Source organism: Lytechinus pictus, chromosome 2 (genome assembly GCF_037042905.1).
Source record: "Lytechinus pictus isolate F3 Inbred chromosome 2, Lp3.0, whole genome shotgun sequence".
Classification (NCBI taxonomy): domain Eukaryota; kingdom Metazoa; phylum Echinodermata; class Echinoidea; order Temnopleuroida; family Toxopneustidae; genus Lytechinus; species Lytechinus pictus.
This window is the reverse complement of record NC_087246.1, coordinates 64,837,783-64,851,333: the sequence shown is the minus strand read 5'-3', so window position 1 is coordinate 64,851,333 and position 13,551 is coordinate 64,837,783. Positions and strand designations below refer to the sequence as shown.

The window sequence follows — 13,551 nt, the reverse complement described above, 5'->3', positions numbered from 1 at the left end:
GGTGTTGAGAGCATAAATAGAAAGTCTGCCGAGCTGAGGTCAAAAACATTTATGGTTTAGAAAATTACTCTAATATCATGCTGCACATCAAATCAGGTAGCTAAACACCAATCCATTGTCAAGTTGGGTGTTAGTGCTAGTGTTCCTTCACACCAACACATATTTTGTATGGAGGTGACATGGTGTAGTGGTTCAGTCACTTGACTCTTGAACCAAGGGTCGAGGGTTCGAATCCCACCTGGTGCTAATGTCCTTTTGGCAAGGGACTTACTTATCCACATTTTCCACTCTCCACCCAGGTGTTAAATGGGCACTCGGTAGGATCAATGTGATTGGATTGGCACATGTGCACCAATAAATGAATGGTTGCCTGGCCAGGATACTCCACAGGGAGTGGAGATTGTGCACTTCATGTGTGGAACAATGATAGTTCCTGTGACCTGGTAATAAGAACTACAATGTAAAGCACAATGTATGAAGCGCTATGGAAATGTAACTATTAATAATGTTATTAATACTTATTGAAAATCACCCATGAGGACAACAGGGAAAACTGTTTTGGTTGGAAGCACAATACAAACTCACAAATACCATTAGTTCAGTTTTGAAAATAAATCTGAATCAAAATAAAGATCTGACAGTACTTTATTATCTCATAATTTTTGTCATATCATGGACAAATTCAGCTTCAAATCACTAAACTATTATGTGAAATCGTACAGGCAAATTGGCAATGATGTAACAATGTACAGTGCTAAATGAGTACAATCATTGGTTTGGCAGAATAAAACACTAATTGATGTATAAAGGCTCTTAATGAGATTACATTATAATCTTCTTAACACTTTCTAATTCTCATTAAAAAAAATTATAGTTTCAACCTTTGCTTATATTTCTGATCCCAAAATATAAAAAAAAAGAATCAAAATATCTGAGTATCATGTCATTTGCTCTTAGTCAAGTTTCATACCAACCTACTAATTCAGATGTTCATCTTTGTAACATTCTTTAATTTGGGACTAAATTTTGTTATGAGTCAATACTAGAATTCACAATAAATTTGTTGTTTACTTCTGCTACATAAGGGCAAGAAAGATAATATTTAGTATATATATATATATATATTATATATATATATCTATCATATGTTACAAAACCGAGCATAAATTAAGCCTTCGGTCATTCATGATAGATAACCAAGAATTCAACAGGAACAAGATATGTTAATGTATCATGAGAACTGAAACTACTTCACCACAAAAACATATTAAATGGGAAACAACATTAATTTTAAACGAATAACATCATATTGTTAAATTAATTTACTGTTATGAGTACTTAAAAGTGAAATGAGCGATGAATGGTAAATTCATAGAAGTGGGCACTTATATTCCTATATAAATGATGTGTCTTTTCCAGAAAGAATGTATTGTCATTATTGTAACCACCATGGTAACAGGGCTCAGCAGCCAATCAAAATCATGTAGAAGTTACCATAATGACACAGTTGCCATATTTGCATCTTCTTAATAAAATGGGCTCTAACTGCTCCCACACAAAAAGTTGACTTCGACCATTATCTTTAAAAAAAATGCTGCTCTACTGCTGCTCAGTGGAATAAAATTATCTTCGTTTAATTTCAATTCAGACAGTATTAGTGACAGCACAATGAAATAGTTAGTAATGACATACACAATACTTATGAACCTTTTTGTTTCTCTTTAAAAGATACAAACATTGCGGGAGCTCACCTTATATTATTCACTTGAACCAAACAATGTTCACGTCCCCTGCAGTTAAATGATTGGAATATTCAGGCTGTATATGATATGAAACACTTTTGAACACTTTTACACTCATAGTGTGCATTTCGAAACACTTGAATGAATATGAATTTGATGAAAAAAATAGCAAAAATACTAATATTGCCTACATGACAGAAATGATCGCTGCTCATATTTAATAGAATGTATAATTTGACAACAAAAGTTCTGATGGGGGTGTGTTCTCCACTAGGGACTTTCCATATCAGTTTGGCAATGAAGACATTTTTTTTAAATTAATGATGCATATGATTTCAAATCAAATGTATTCATGTGTTGAAAACTGTTACAGAAACATTTTAGAATGTTAATACATCTTATACTCAACAAAATATCGCACATATCCAGAAATGTCCCGCATTTCTAACAAAAAAACAACAAAACATACAAATATGGATTGCACAATCTGTCTATTTGCTGTAGGCCTAATCATTAATGATACATAAGCACTTGGATATATTATGCCTTAAGTGCCTCATACATAACAATATTATTAATATACTATTACAACGTATTATATTAATAACAATACACAAGTATTAAGTGATTTTACCGAGTATATAACGAGAGCAATTCATAATCTTCTATAAGGAACCTGCAGACATTACAAGCTCTGCTTTTTATGCAGGTTCCTTCATATTTCACTTTTATTTACTACAATTATCTTTTATATTTTGTATGTGATCAAATGTATTTCTTGTATCGTTATTATTTTGTTATCTTGTGAAGTATGAAAATAAATTCAATTCAATATTGAAAATTATGTCTTTATAGAAATACTAGACAAAAAGGGAAAACAAATATCAGACATTTACGGTAGTTAGCAATGGTTTGTTTAAGATCCATATGTTCTGATATTCTAGTTTACATATAATTATAATTTTTTATATATTAAGGCCATCTCATCTGTCACGGTCACTTTTAACATTATCAGCTCAATTCCTTATCTACCCACATAGTTCCTGATGCATTACCCAGGATGCAACATTGTGTTCATGTAGTCTTACAATGAAAGCCTACTAGAATGATAAACAGTTTCCTATTACTGTTTGTAACAACCATACCACAGATTTTTCACAGGAATCAAAATAATGACATGATGCTTAGCAGCATTCCTGTTCAATACAGAGCCATCATAATTCAAACAGCTTTCATAATTTCTTGATAGAAATCACAAGTATGTTGAATTATTTTGTTTAAAAATGTCTTATATAAAGTCTGTCTCTAAAGTACATGGGCCTATGGCAAGATACTCACTACATGATTAAACTACATAGAGGATCCACCCATACTACTAATCTTTTGAATATTTGAAGTCTGAATTTATTACATCATCCTCATAGTCATATCATTCTATCAATTCAGGAATATATTTCATAAAATATATCTTTTTTTCTCTCTGGGTGAGGCATTTTATTTATCAAACATAAGAGCATGTCTAAAGCACTAAGTTGAAAATGATCTGGGCTACATATCATGAAGTCATTAACTATGCTACCGTTGGCCATTATTGTATTCAGTAGAGTAATGAGCTAAAAATTGGACCAGACATGGTGTCTGGGGTAAACATTTCTAAAATGCTGCAACCAAGTGAAGCAAATGAGCAAAATAATTTTCCTTTTTTTCTAACATATGTCCAATTTTGTTATAGATTTTGACATAAAATTTAACTTTACATCTTCAAATTTTGACAGTATGAAGAAAAGTTATTCTTTCAGATAAGCTTTTTTTCTAATTTTTACTTTTTGAAGACCAAATTATTGTTTTAGCTATTTACAGAGAACGTTCCCTGGTGACTTATTGTTGGTTTGGGGGTGGCTGGTTACATACACATATTTGCCTTGTGTTTTGCCTATACATGTAATCATATCCATTACAAGTGTTCAGCGGCCTTTCAAAGAATGCACTTATGCATTGTCTTGGAATGACTGAGTTTATACTTAACGCAAACTTTGGCATCATGGTGTTAGACATACTGATATTGTAGACTAATTTAACGTGTTAAGCACCTTCTTTAGCACCTCAAGCCCAAGGTCACGTTCCGATGGTGGCATCCAAATAGTCCCATTCTTCAAAATTCTGTTGGCAAAAGATGGAGAAAAAAAAATGAAATTACAAAATAAAGATTATAGATAAAAGTCAAATTACTCTTAACATGTTAACCACTTCCAGGAAATGAAGGCAGCTTTAACTCACTGCAAAGCACGACTGCTGGGATCATCAGTACTCTACAAGAATCTGAGGTAAAGGGAAAGGAGATTCTCACAAATAAAAACAAATCTTGAGTTAGAATGATAAAAAATATCAACATGGATGTTAAAGTCCACAGTTAAAATATTAGAAACATCAGTTTGGTTGAATGAACTCAGCTGAATTCAGAGAATGTCTAAAAAATGCATACTTGGACCAAATTTGAAGTTAATCTATGAAACCGTTTTTCAGTTATATAGTGAGAACGAAAATGGGGCAGATGGACAACCCGAAAATTTCTGTGTTTGGCCTTCTCCTACACTTATTCTTACTAATTTACCTGTCGATTTTCTGTAACCCTCCACACACACTAGTCCTTTACTACCTTTTTTTATCATTTTTCTAGAAACGCAAACACTTCATTTTCACTTTGTTAATGTTTGTTTTTTCGATATTGATTCCCCCAACATGGTCTAATTTCATTAACCCCAAATAACTTTTGACCTTGGTCATGTGACCTGAAACTTATGCAGGACAATAAGAGATACTTGATTACCCTTATGTCCAAGTTTCATGAACTAGGTCCATATACTTTCTAAGTTATGATGACATTTCAAAAACTTGACCTTGGTAAAGATTTGGTGTTGACGCCGCCGCCGCGCCGTCGGAAAAGCGGTGCCTACAGTCTTGCTCTTCTATGCATGCAAGACAAAAATAACGCACAGAAATAACTGATCAAATTACAAAGATAACAGTTACATAATAATAACAATAGATAACAGACATAATTCATAAATAAAATAAAAAAGCAAAAATAATTTGAATACAGAGGCCAGCTATCATGAGCAAAATGATTGAATGAATAGCAGCCAGCTAGGGGAAAAGGGCTACATGAAAACCATTTTAAAAATACACGGGTCTATATCAGAAGAGTGGTGCTGCTTTTGTATTATATTGCCACATTGAAATATATATCTACTCAAGCCTAATAAGAATATATCTCTTTGTATTAATATAAGTCAGCATCCTATTCCCCTGCAAAGCTGATATAAGAGTCAGATATAAATGTGTTGAATCTCATTATGACATCTCTCATATCAAATTGGTGCTGAATAAAGACGTGCTCAGGATCTTGTTATCTCTCACTTAATATCGAGATCAAGCATAAGAATGAACAGAAAGCGAAATCAAACACAGCAAAATGGAATTGAAGCTAAAACTTGTTTTCAATATCTGTCCCAGACCTGCGTCATTTGCCGTCAGTAGGGGAATCTCTACAACGCACCAGTCACGAGCAGATATATGTTACATCACATAATCTTTATTTCTTATGTATAATTTCAAAACACTTCAATGCCAATGATTTCTTCATGACGTACAATCTTGTTTTCTTCCGGTTCAACTTCAAAGGCTTTTGATTTTTTTCACCTGTTGGCTTAATGGTTGATATAAGATTTGGATCACAAAATGCCACTTTATTCAACCATGGACCTGATTACACTAAGAATTGGAAGATGATCAGATTTCGTTCACCCTGACCCATCATCAACTAATGCTCGGCGGGTTGCGCAGCCGAGGACATGTATCCCCGAACCCACCGCATCATCCATCATTGCGATATATAGAGCTCACACAGAAATTTGACAAATAAATACAATTATCATGGCAACAATGACCCTGCCTACATTTTGCCTGTTGGTACCAAATTAGATGACGATAATATGACGCAGCAGCGTGACTCTGCAGAACCTAAAGTATTCTTCAGTAGCACCTGTTGGGGAATACATTATAGAGTAATCTGGATATATTTTGTAAACCTAACCCTAAGACCCCCCCCCAAAAAAAAATGATAGGCATCTTCGCTTATTGCTTCTGTGTGCCAACTGCTATGACAAACTTTCTATATGGGAACAGCATGGTATTATGATACATGTACCTTGGAATGAAGTAATCATGATACACTGGATTGTCATAGTTATTGGTAACACTCACTTAGATTGTTACCATGGCAATAAAGAACCCCCACCAAAAATGATAGGCATCTTCGCTTTACCTTCTAATATTGCTTCTGTGTGCCAACTGTAATGACAAACTGGAAAAAAAGCAGAAGTTACAGGTACCAAATTTTCCACAAAAATATAGTTACCATGGCAACCATGTCTCCACCCACTCCAAAATCAATAGGCGGCTTTGCTGTACCATAATGGACCTTCATGACAAATTTGAAGATGATCGGAGAAGAAACGCAGCCAGTAGAGCACTCACAAGGAAATCTCCATTTCCACAAAAACTCTTGTTACCATGGCAACGGTGTCTCCGCCCACACCAAAATCAATAGGCGGCTTTACTTTACCATAATGGACCTTTATGCCAAATTTGAAGATGATCGGAGAAGAAAAACTCTTGTTACCATGGCAACGATGTCTCTGTCCACACCAAAATCAATAGGCGGCTTTGTTTTACCATAATGGACCTTCATCCCAAATTTGAAGTTGATCGGAAAAGAAATGCACAGAGAGCGCTCACAAGGAAATCTTTATGGTGGCGGCGCGACGACAAGGCCAAATCCATAGAATCCTCTGAACTCTGTTCGGGGGATACAATAAGCTAATTCTGGTCGAGATAAATGATAAAGTAAGAGTCCAGATCTAGACCACCAAAAACTCATAGGCCTGTATTCTGAAGTCAGGTTTAATTAACACTCTGGCAGGGAATAAATTTCCTGGTATCGCATTGCAATTTGCTCCACATTTTTGAAAGACTGCTATGCATAAAGTCTTTTGTATATAGCATATTTTACAAAGGACTTAGTTGAGAGCATTCCAGGAAGAATTCCAAGACTCCATTGCGAGGCATACTACACATGCTTTAACATCCTACCAGGAACCCATGATTTTTTTCAGACTCTTTCTCAGACCTACGTCATAAACACTTCAATGTCCATTACTTCTTCATGACGTACAATCTTGTTTTCTTTCATCATTTTATTTAAAAGCCTTTGAGGTTTTCACCTGTAGACCTAATGGCTCATATTCTGAACTCGGATGTAACTTAGACCACAGTCTAACTCTGTTATGGAAAGCCCAAAATATCAAAATTGTGTTTACCCTGTGTTTCTTATGTTTACTGTGTTCTTCCCAAATTCTTTAATTGTGAAGACAACTATCTTCTTCATTCTGAACATCTTCATTCTGAACAGACAGTTAAGAATTATTTGAGTCAAACGAGCTGATACACTGAACCTCTACTGTTAGAAGATTTATGTCATAATTGGCTATCCATAGTTAAACCACAACTTTAGACCAGAGTTTTTCAATTAAACCCTACTTCAGAATCTAAATGCATGTAATCAAGGTTCATGACCCTAGTTCCTACAAGGAGATGACATAGATTGAAAAAACGACTTGATTATAACTTTCTTAGATCTACGTCTTTTGCCGTCAGCTAGGGAATCTCTACAACACACTATTTACAATGTCTGCATTATTTTCCTATCCATCTCTTCAAAACACTTCAATGCCAATTACTTCTTCATGACGTACAATCTTGTTTTGTTTCATCTCAAATTTAAAGACCTTTGAGGTCTTCACCTGTATACCCAATGGCCCATATTCTGAATGAGGGTGAATCTTTATTTGTATTGATTAGTATTTGTGTTTTTTTCTATTTGTATGTTGAAAAATTGATATAGTAATGAAATAAACTAGTAAATTCAATTCAATTCAACTTAGACCATGATCTATTAACTCTGTCAAAACTGTGTTTACCCTTAATGTATCTTATGTTTAGCTCTTCCCTAATTATTTAATTGTGAAGACAACTATCTCATTCATCCTGGATAGATATTGAGTGTCAAACGAGCTGATACTTTGAACCTCTACTGTTAGAGATGTATGTCCCAATTGGCTATCCATAGTTAAACCACAGCTTCAGACCAGAGTTTAAATTAAACTCGACTTCATAATACGGTAAATGAGTCCAAACCCCAGTCTTCAAAAGTCCAAAACCCCTGGCCCAGTTTAAACAAGGAGATGATTTACATTACTATACTACTTGATTATCGCTATTTAATAATTTCAGGTAAATTGGCAGCCACTGAATGCTTTAACAGTGAAATAGTCTTCGGCATGCTAGAGATTTAATAAAGTAAGTTTAATTATCAAAGCAAATATTTGGATAGGTACAGGAATAGAGTTGTCAAGTTAGGGTAGACAAATAACATATTTGGGCCTTATACCTGCTTCCGGTGCCTTTTCCTTATTATCTAGAGGAATAAAAAACCACCACACAGAGCAAACATATCAAAATATATTGAGTTTTCACAATTAGACTTTGATTTCAATTGTACCCTGAGGGAATAGGGTAGGGTCACTTAAACATATTAATCATCATTATCATCATCAGCATCATCATCATCACCATAATCCCCTTCGTCATCATCATCACCACAATCATCATCATCATTGTCGTCGTCATCATTATCATCATTATCATCATTGTCATCATCGTCATTGTAACCGCCACCACCACTACCACTACCACCAGCATCATCAACATAACTTTCGTCAGCATCCCCTTCTTGCCGCACATCTTTTTTATTGCTTTAACTGGAATATAGCTCTTCCAGTTTGACAAGGAAAAGTTTCTCTAGCATCAATGATCAACTACTGCAACCTTCATTCTATATTTTTGCCACTTCAAAACTAGCCTACTGTCGTAAGGCAGGGCAAAAAATTCTTAAATTTGAATTTAAATAATTTCTCTTGATATTACTCCTCACTCTGATTTGGGTTGGGCCTTATCTAATTTATCCCATGGGTATCTGGCCCCCCAAAAAATCATATTCGGGGGATACTTTTTTGCAACCTACTGCCTAAATCTGCAACAGTGGAAAAGCTAACATTGCAGTGAATGGGATACTCCACACTCTTTTTTTTTATTTTCCAGGGTCCTTTTGAGCACTTGGGGGGTGAAACTGACCTGATCCCCAGTCTATTTTTTTTCCTGATGGGTATATGGAAGAGTAATTCAGAGATGTTACTAATGTAGGAATAAGAGTTAGGAAATAGCAATAGTGATATTAAAGCTAATAGAGTCCAAGATTAGTAGATGTAGTAAGTAATGATGTAATTAGATGTTAAAGTGAAAAGCTAGCGTCCCCTAACAAACAAAAACAGCATGTCAGAACACCTATGTGACTTCATGCTTGTGTGATGAAAAATTAACGGTAGTTAGTGGATGGGTGCGTTTAAGTGATTTAAAAAAATAGAATAACAAATTAAAACACTAATGTAATGCACACTGCAACAAAAGAATAATGTGGTGATTTTTTTTTAAATGTCATTCTGCAATTCTAGAGCAAAATGCAATCGTGAAATGTTTGAATTCAGGAAAATAAAATCTCTCCAACAGTGACCAAGGCCGAAAACTTTTTGAAACTCATCAAACCATACCCAAGGTAAATGCCATGATCAACACATGATCGAAGAAAGAGACATAAAATGGCCAATAATTAGATAGGTTTTATTTGGCCAAGACGGCTGACAATTGGTCAGTTTTTTTTCCGTCAAAATGGCAAGTAATCAGTCGATTTTGATTGGATTGATAGATGATCGATAATTGTTTAGTTTAGGTCAACAAACATATCAGCTATTACCCTGAATCCAACTAAGAATAAATAGGACAGAACTATAAACAAGAAGCAATAGTAGGTATTGATAGTGTTCTGCCATTTCTATATTTGCATAGCACATATATTTTATTCATCAAATGACATACATAACTGTTTCATGAGTTCACTGTTTTCACATTGCTAGCTTGGAGCACAGAGCAGTAATTACTCTATTTCAAGGACTATGCTTCATCTTTATGGGATTCATAGAAATAAATATAATTTGACAAAGTACTGTATTTCCATTATAGTATTATGCCATATTCTAAATGATATTATTTGTAACATACAAGTTTATTTGTATTTGCATGCACCGTATGTCACACAGAAACAATAGTTCTTCAAAACAGAGATGACATAGTTCTTAAGTAATTTTTTAAAGTACAAATATCAAGGAATATAGATTACATAGTAGGAAAGTTGTCAGAAGATTTTAGTGATATTCATTTCATGTTATTATCAATAAAACAGACAAGTGATTTACTCATTAAAAAAAAAAAATTAATAAATAAGCATCTCCAATTTAACCATTACCATTATCACTATAATATTAATAGTACTTACGGTAATATATGTTTCACTTTGTATCATTTGTAGAATGTGCCTTGGATCACACCTATATTATATCTTTTATCTATACTTAAAATTACAATGATATATATTGTGCATCTAGTATTGCAGCACTATGACATTGCATCTGAGTGAAATAATTAGTAGTGCAACATTATAACAATTAGAATCATGCAGTTAGAGAATTAGAAGTTAGATGAGTACCATCAATATAAAACACAAATGAAGATTAAAGTAAACATAAATGTGACAAGAATCATAATAACCATTTAGATTTTCATATTTTTGACATTTGAATTAAATCATCCTCAGTAACTGGACTAATTTTCTGACTCTGTCCAAGAAAAAGTGGAATAGATTTTCATCACTTTAACTTGAAGATGTTTATTTGCATTGTTGGAAAAGAATCTCCTAAGTAGCAAAAGAATACTAACAAGATCATTGAACTTGGTGAAGTAATTTCCACCCCATGCACGTCTCTTAAAAGAGTGAAAAAAAATGTCCATAATTTTGAGTGCGTTTGCACTGCATATTATAATACAGAATTTTGTGTGCAAAGTGCGCAGAAAAATTTATGGTTTTATGGTGCTTTCCAGTGCTTTTAAAACACACATTTGCATGGCATATCAACAAAAGTACACTGTAGTCAAAATTATGGGGGGGGGGGGGGGCGGTGAGAAAATCAAAATGTTGCCCCTTTCTCCCTTAATTTAGTGCAACACTGAACAAAGAGTAATGCAAAACTTGTATTAAAATCATGCAGATCAGAGAAAAAAATATAAGGTAAAGTTAAGCAAACTCTGAATACGTGACCATAAATTTGAAAAACTTTACAAATTCATGTTAAAAGCATAATTTTCTGACTAGTCTTATTTTTTGCTTTTAGGAAGAAAACAAACTTAAGAGGGATAATTCAAATGCTATGAAAAAATACTTTAATTCATGTTCCTTTTCAATATTCATTAAAAAAACATAATAGGGTGAACTTTCCCTTTAAAGATGGATGTGAAAAAATGCTAACCAATCCTGGGGGTGATTCACATTGAGCTAAGTGATATATAACAATAATATTATCAACCTTGAAAAATTTGGATTTTGTTTGATCAAATTGTAATTTTGGCATAAGAAAATGTAAACTTTATGAAATTCAAGAATACTACTCTGCTAACATAGACTATATCAATATTAATTTTAAGATAATTCTTATTTTCAAAAGAAATTGATACAATACTGGTACAAAATTGAATATTCGATTGCACTAGGGAACATAATGTTTTTCAGGCTTATGGGACATATGCAAAAATCTTAAGATCAATTGCAAATCAATAAAATGTCTCGCGACTGATTACAAAATTGGACATGATTGCAACACCCCTATATTTCATATTTTCTAGCTACATTGTATTTTTCACCAGCATGTCTTCCTTTTTTTCATGCTAAGTATTGGTGCTTATAAATCTTCACAGGGTGTGTCGGCCAAGGGAAATGATTGGTGTTATTTTCAAGCAAATGACATCCTGTTTGAAGACAAGCAAGGTAAGATTAATTACAAACCTCAACTTGTTATTATTTTGCCCTTCTTTTCCAGATCTTTTACGTTTCTTCTTCTTTAAATTCTTGTTTTTAACAATTCCTTAAATTCTTGGTTTAAATCGATAAAATATTCTGGTCTTATTAATAATAAATACTTAATACATCGCAAAAGCGCTTTACACATATATTTTTAATCCATGTTATCGGATACTGGCTTGCCTGCATACATTGTATGCAATTTCTACTCTCCCTAGGGAAAGTTATTGGACTCATATGAGTGATTGTCATCATAAACATTGAAACATGATTGTGATACATGATTGTTAAAATGGATTATAAAGTTTGAAATATATTATCTTAACAACAACTTACATACTTTTCTTGATATAAAAATAAAGGGATATATTGACTGTTTTTATTCAACATAGAAGACCGTACTTAGTCTTACTTTTCTGCGAATTAAAAAAAAAATCCCATTTGCATTACATTTGGTGGAGGCTTATTCAAATTATTTAATGAACATGATATTGTAAAGTTCACCAATCAATTCTAGTTTGGGAGTTATTTTCTCTTCTTTGAAAGAATGAAAACTACATTGAGTGTATAAAGAGGAAATCAGACTTTTACAATTCTTGAAATAATTATTAGTGATCATGAAACTTATATCCCTAAGGCAATTTGTCACAGTCTGTGCTGCATCTTTAAGCTCGAATTTAATTTTCTTTCAGTGAAGCTGCTTGATAAGTTTGACAGTGAAAGCAAAAGGGCCATGATTATAAGCACTTCAGAGGACTGTTTCATATAATTACAACCATGGCAACTTTGCTATTGTGTAAACTTCCATGGTAATATGGCTCAGAAGCCAATCACAATCCATCGTATTTACCAGAGTTGGAAGTCCTAACAAACAACAAATAAGGTCTAATATAATATTTTTCAGTTTTGTTTAAGTATTCATTGTGTCTAATACGTCTTAAGTTTAGAATGCAAGTAAATCACCAACAATCCTGCATGATATTTTTTGTCAGAACAATGATGTTGGGTTATGCATGGTCCCTAAACCTCATTAAAACACCATCCAAATTCCAATTTGATCTTTCAACTGAAAATAAAATGATTGTCATTGATTTGATGATTTCTGCTAAAAAGATAAAAGTTGAATTCCCGTTTTGATACACATGATAACATGCAGACATGTTGGAGGACGAACAATAAAAACCTGTGCATCAAACTATGACCAATCATTTTTCTTTAATGGTCTAATACATAGGTTTCCCAATATGTCTTCCCACATGACAGCTTGTGACGTCATGTGGAAACCCTCTTTACCTCACATGAACTTACACATATGGTCATTTTCACAATATATGGTGTAACTCTGAAATTTCAATGTTTTTATCTGTAGCATTCTCATAAAGCCACATAATTTGAAGATGCTTTGGCATATGAGTGACCTCAATGAGTGCTACCTCGGGTAGCATAGACATCTTCACTCATTACTTCGTTCAATTTTGGCAGGCACATAAGTACCCAAAGTTGCACCTTTTTTGTGTACATAAAATACATAGACTTTTTTGTAATGCCCTGTATTATTTCTGGAATGTTGAGGATTACTTTTGTTATGCAGAATGTGAAGTTAGATGTTCAATGAAAAATACCAGATAGGTTATTAGTGTGATTGCTTCTTTATTTTTGAGAACAGGGTGGTCTAATTTGTTGTTTCGGAGGCTTCATTTTCCGTTAACATTAGCTAACAAACTTTGT

General features: G+C 33.5%; 1 protein-coding gene across 1 annotated transcript in view; it reads right to left on the bottom strand.

The window, feature by feature from the left end:
- Nucleotides 1–1,618: 1,618 nt before the first annotated feature.
- LOC135153180 (chloride channel protein C-like) overlaps nucleotides 1,619–13,551 on the bottom strand; it is a 32,202-nt gene continuing 20,269 nt past the window's right edge. The window contains exon 18 of the mRNA XM_064095406.1: nucleotides 1,619–3,902. Coding sequence (XP_063951476.1) covers nucleotides 3,858–3,902 — 45 coding nt within the window. The 3' untranslated portion in view covers nucleotides 1,619–3,857. The remainder of the gene's footprint in view (nucleotides 3,903–13,551) is intronic.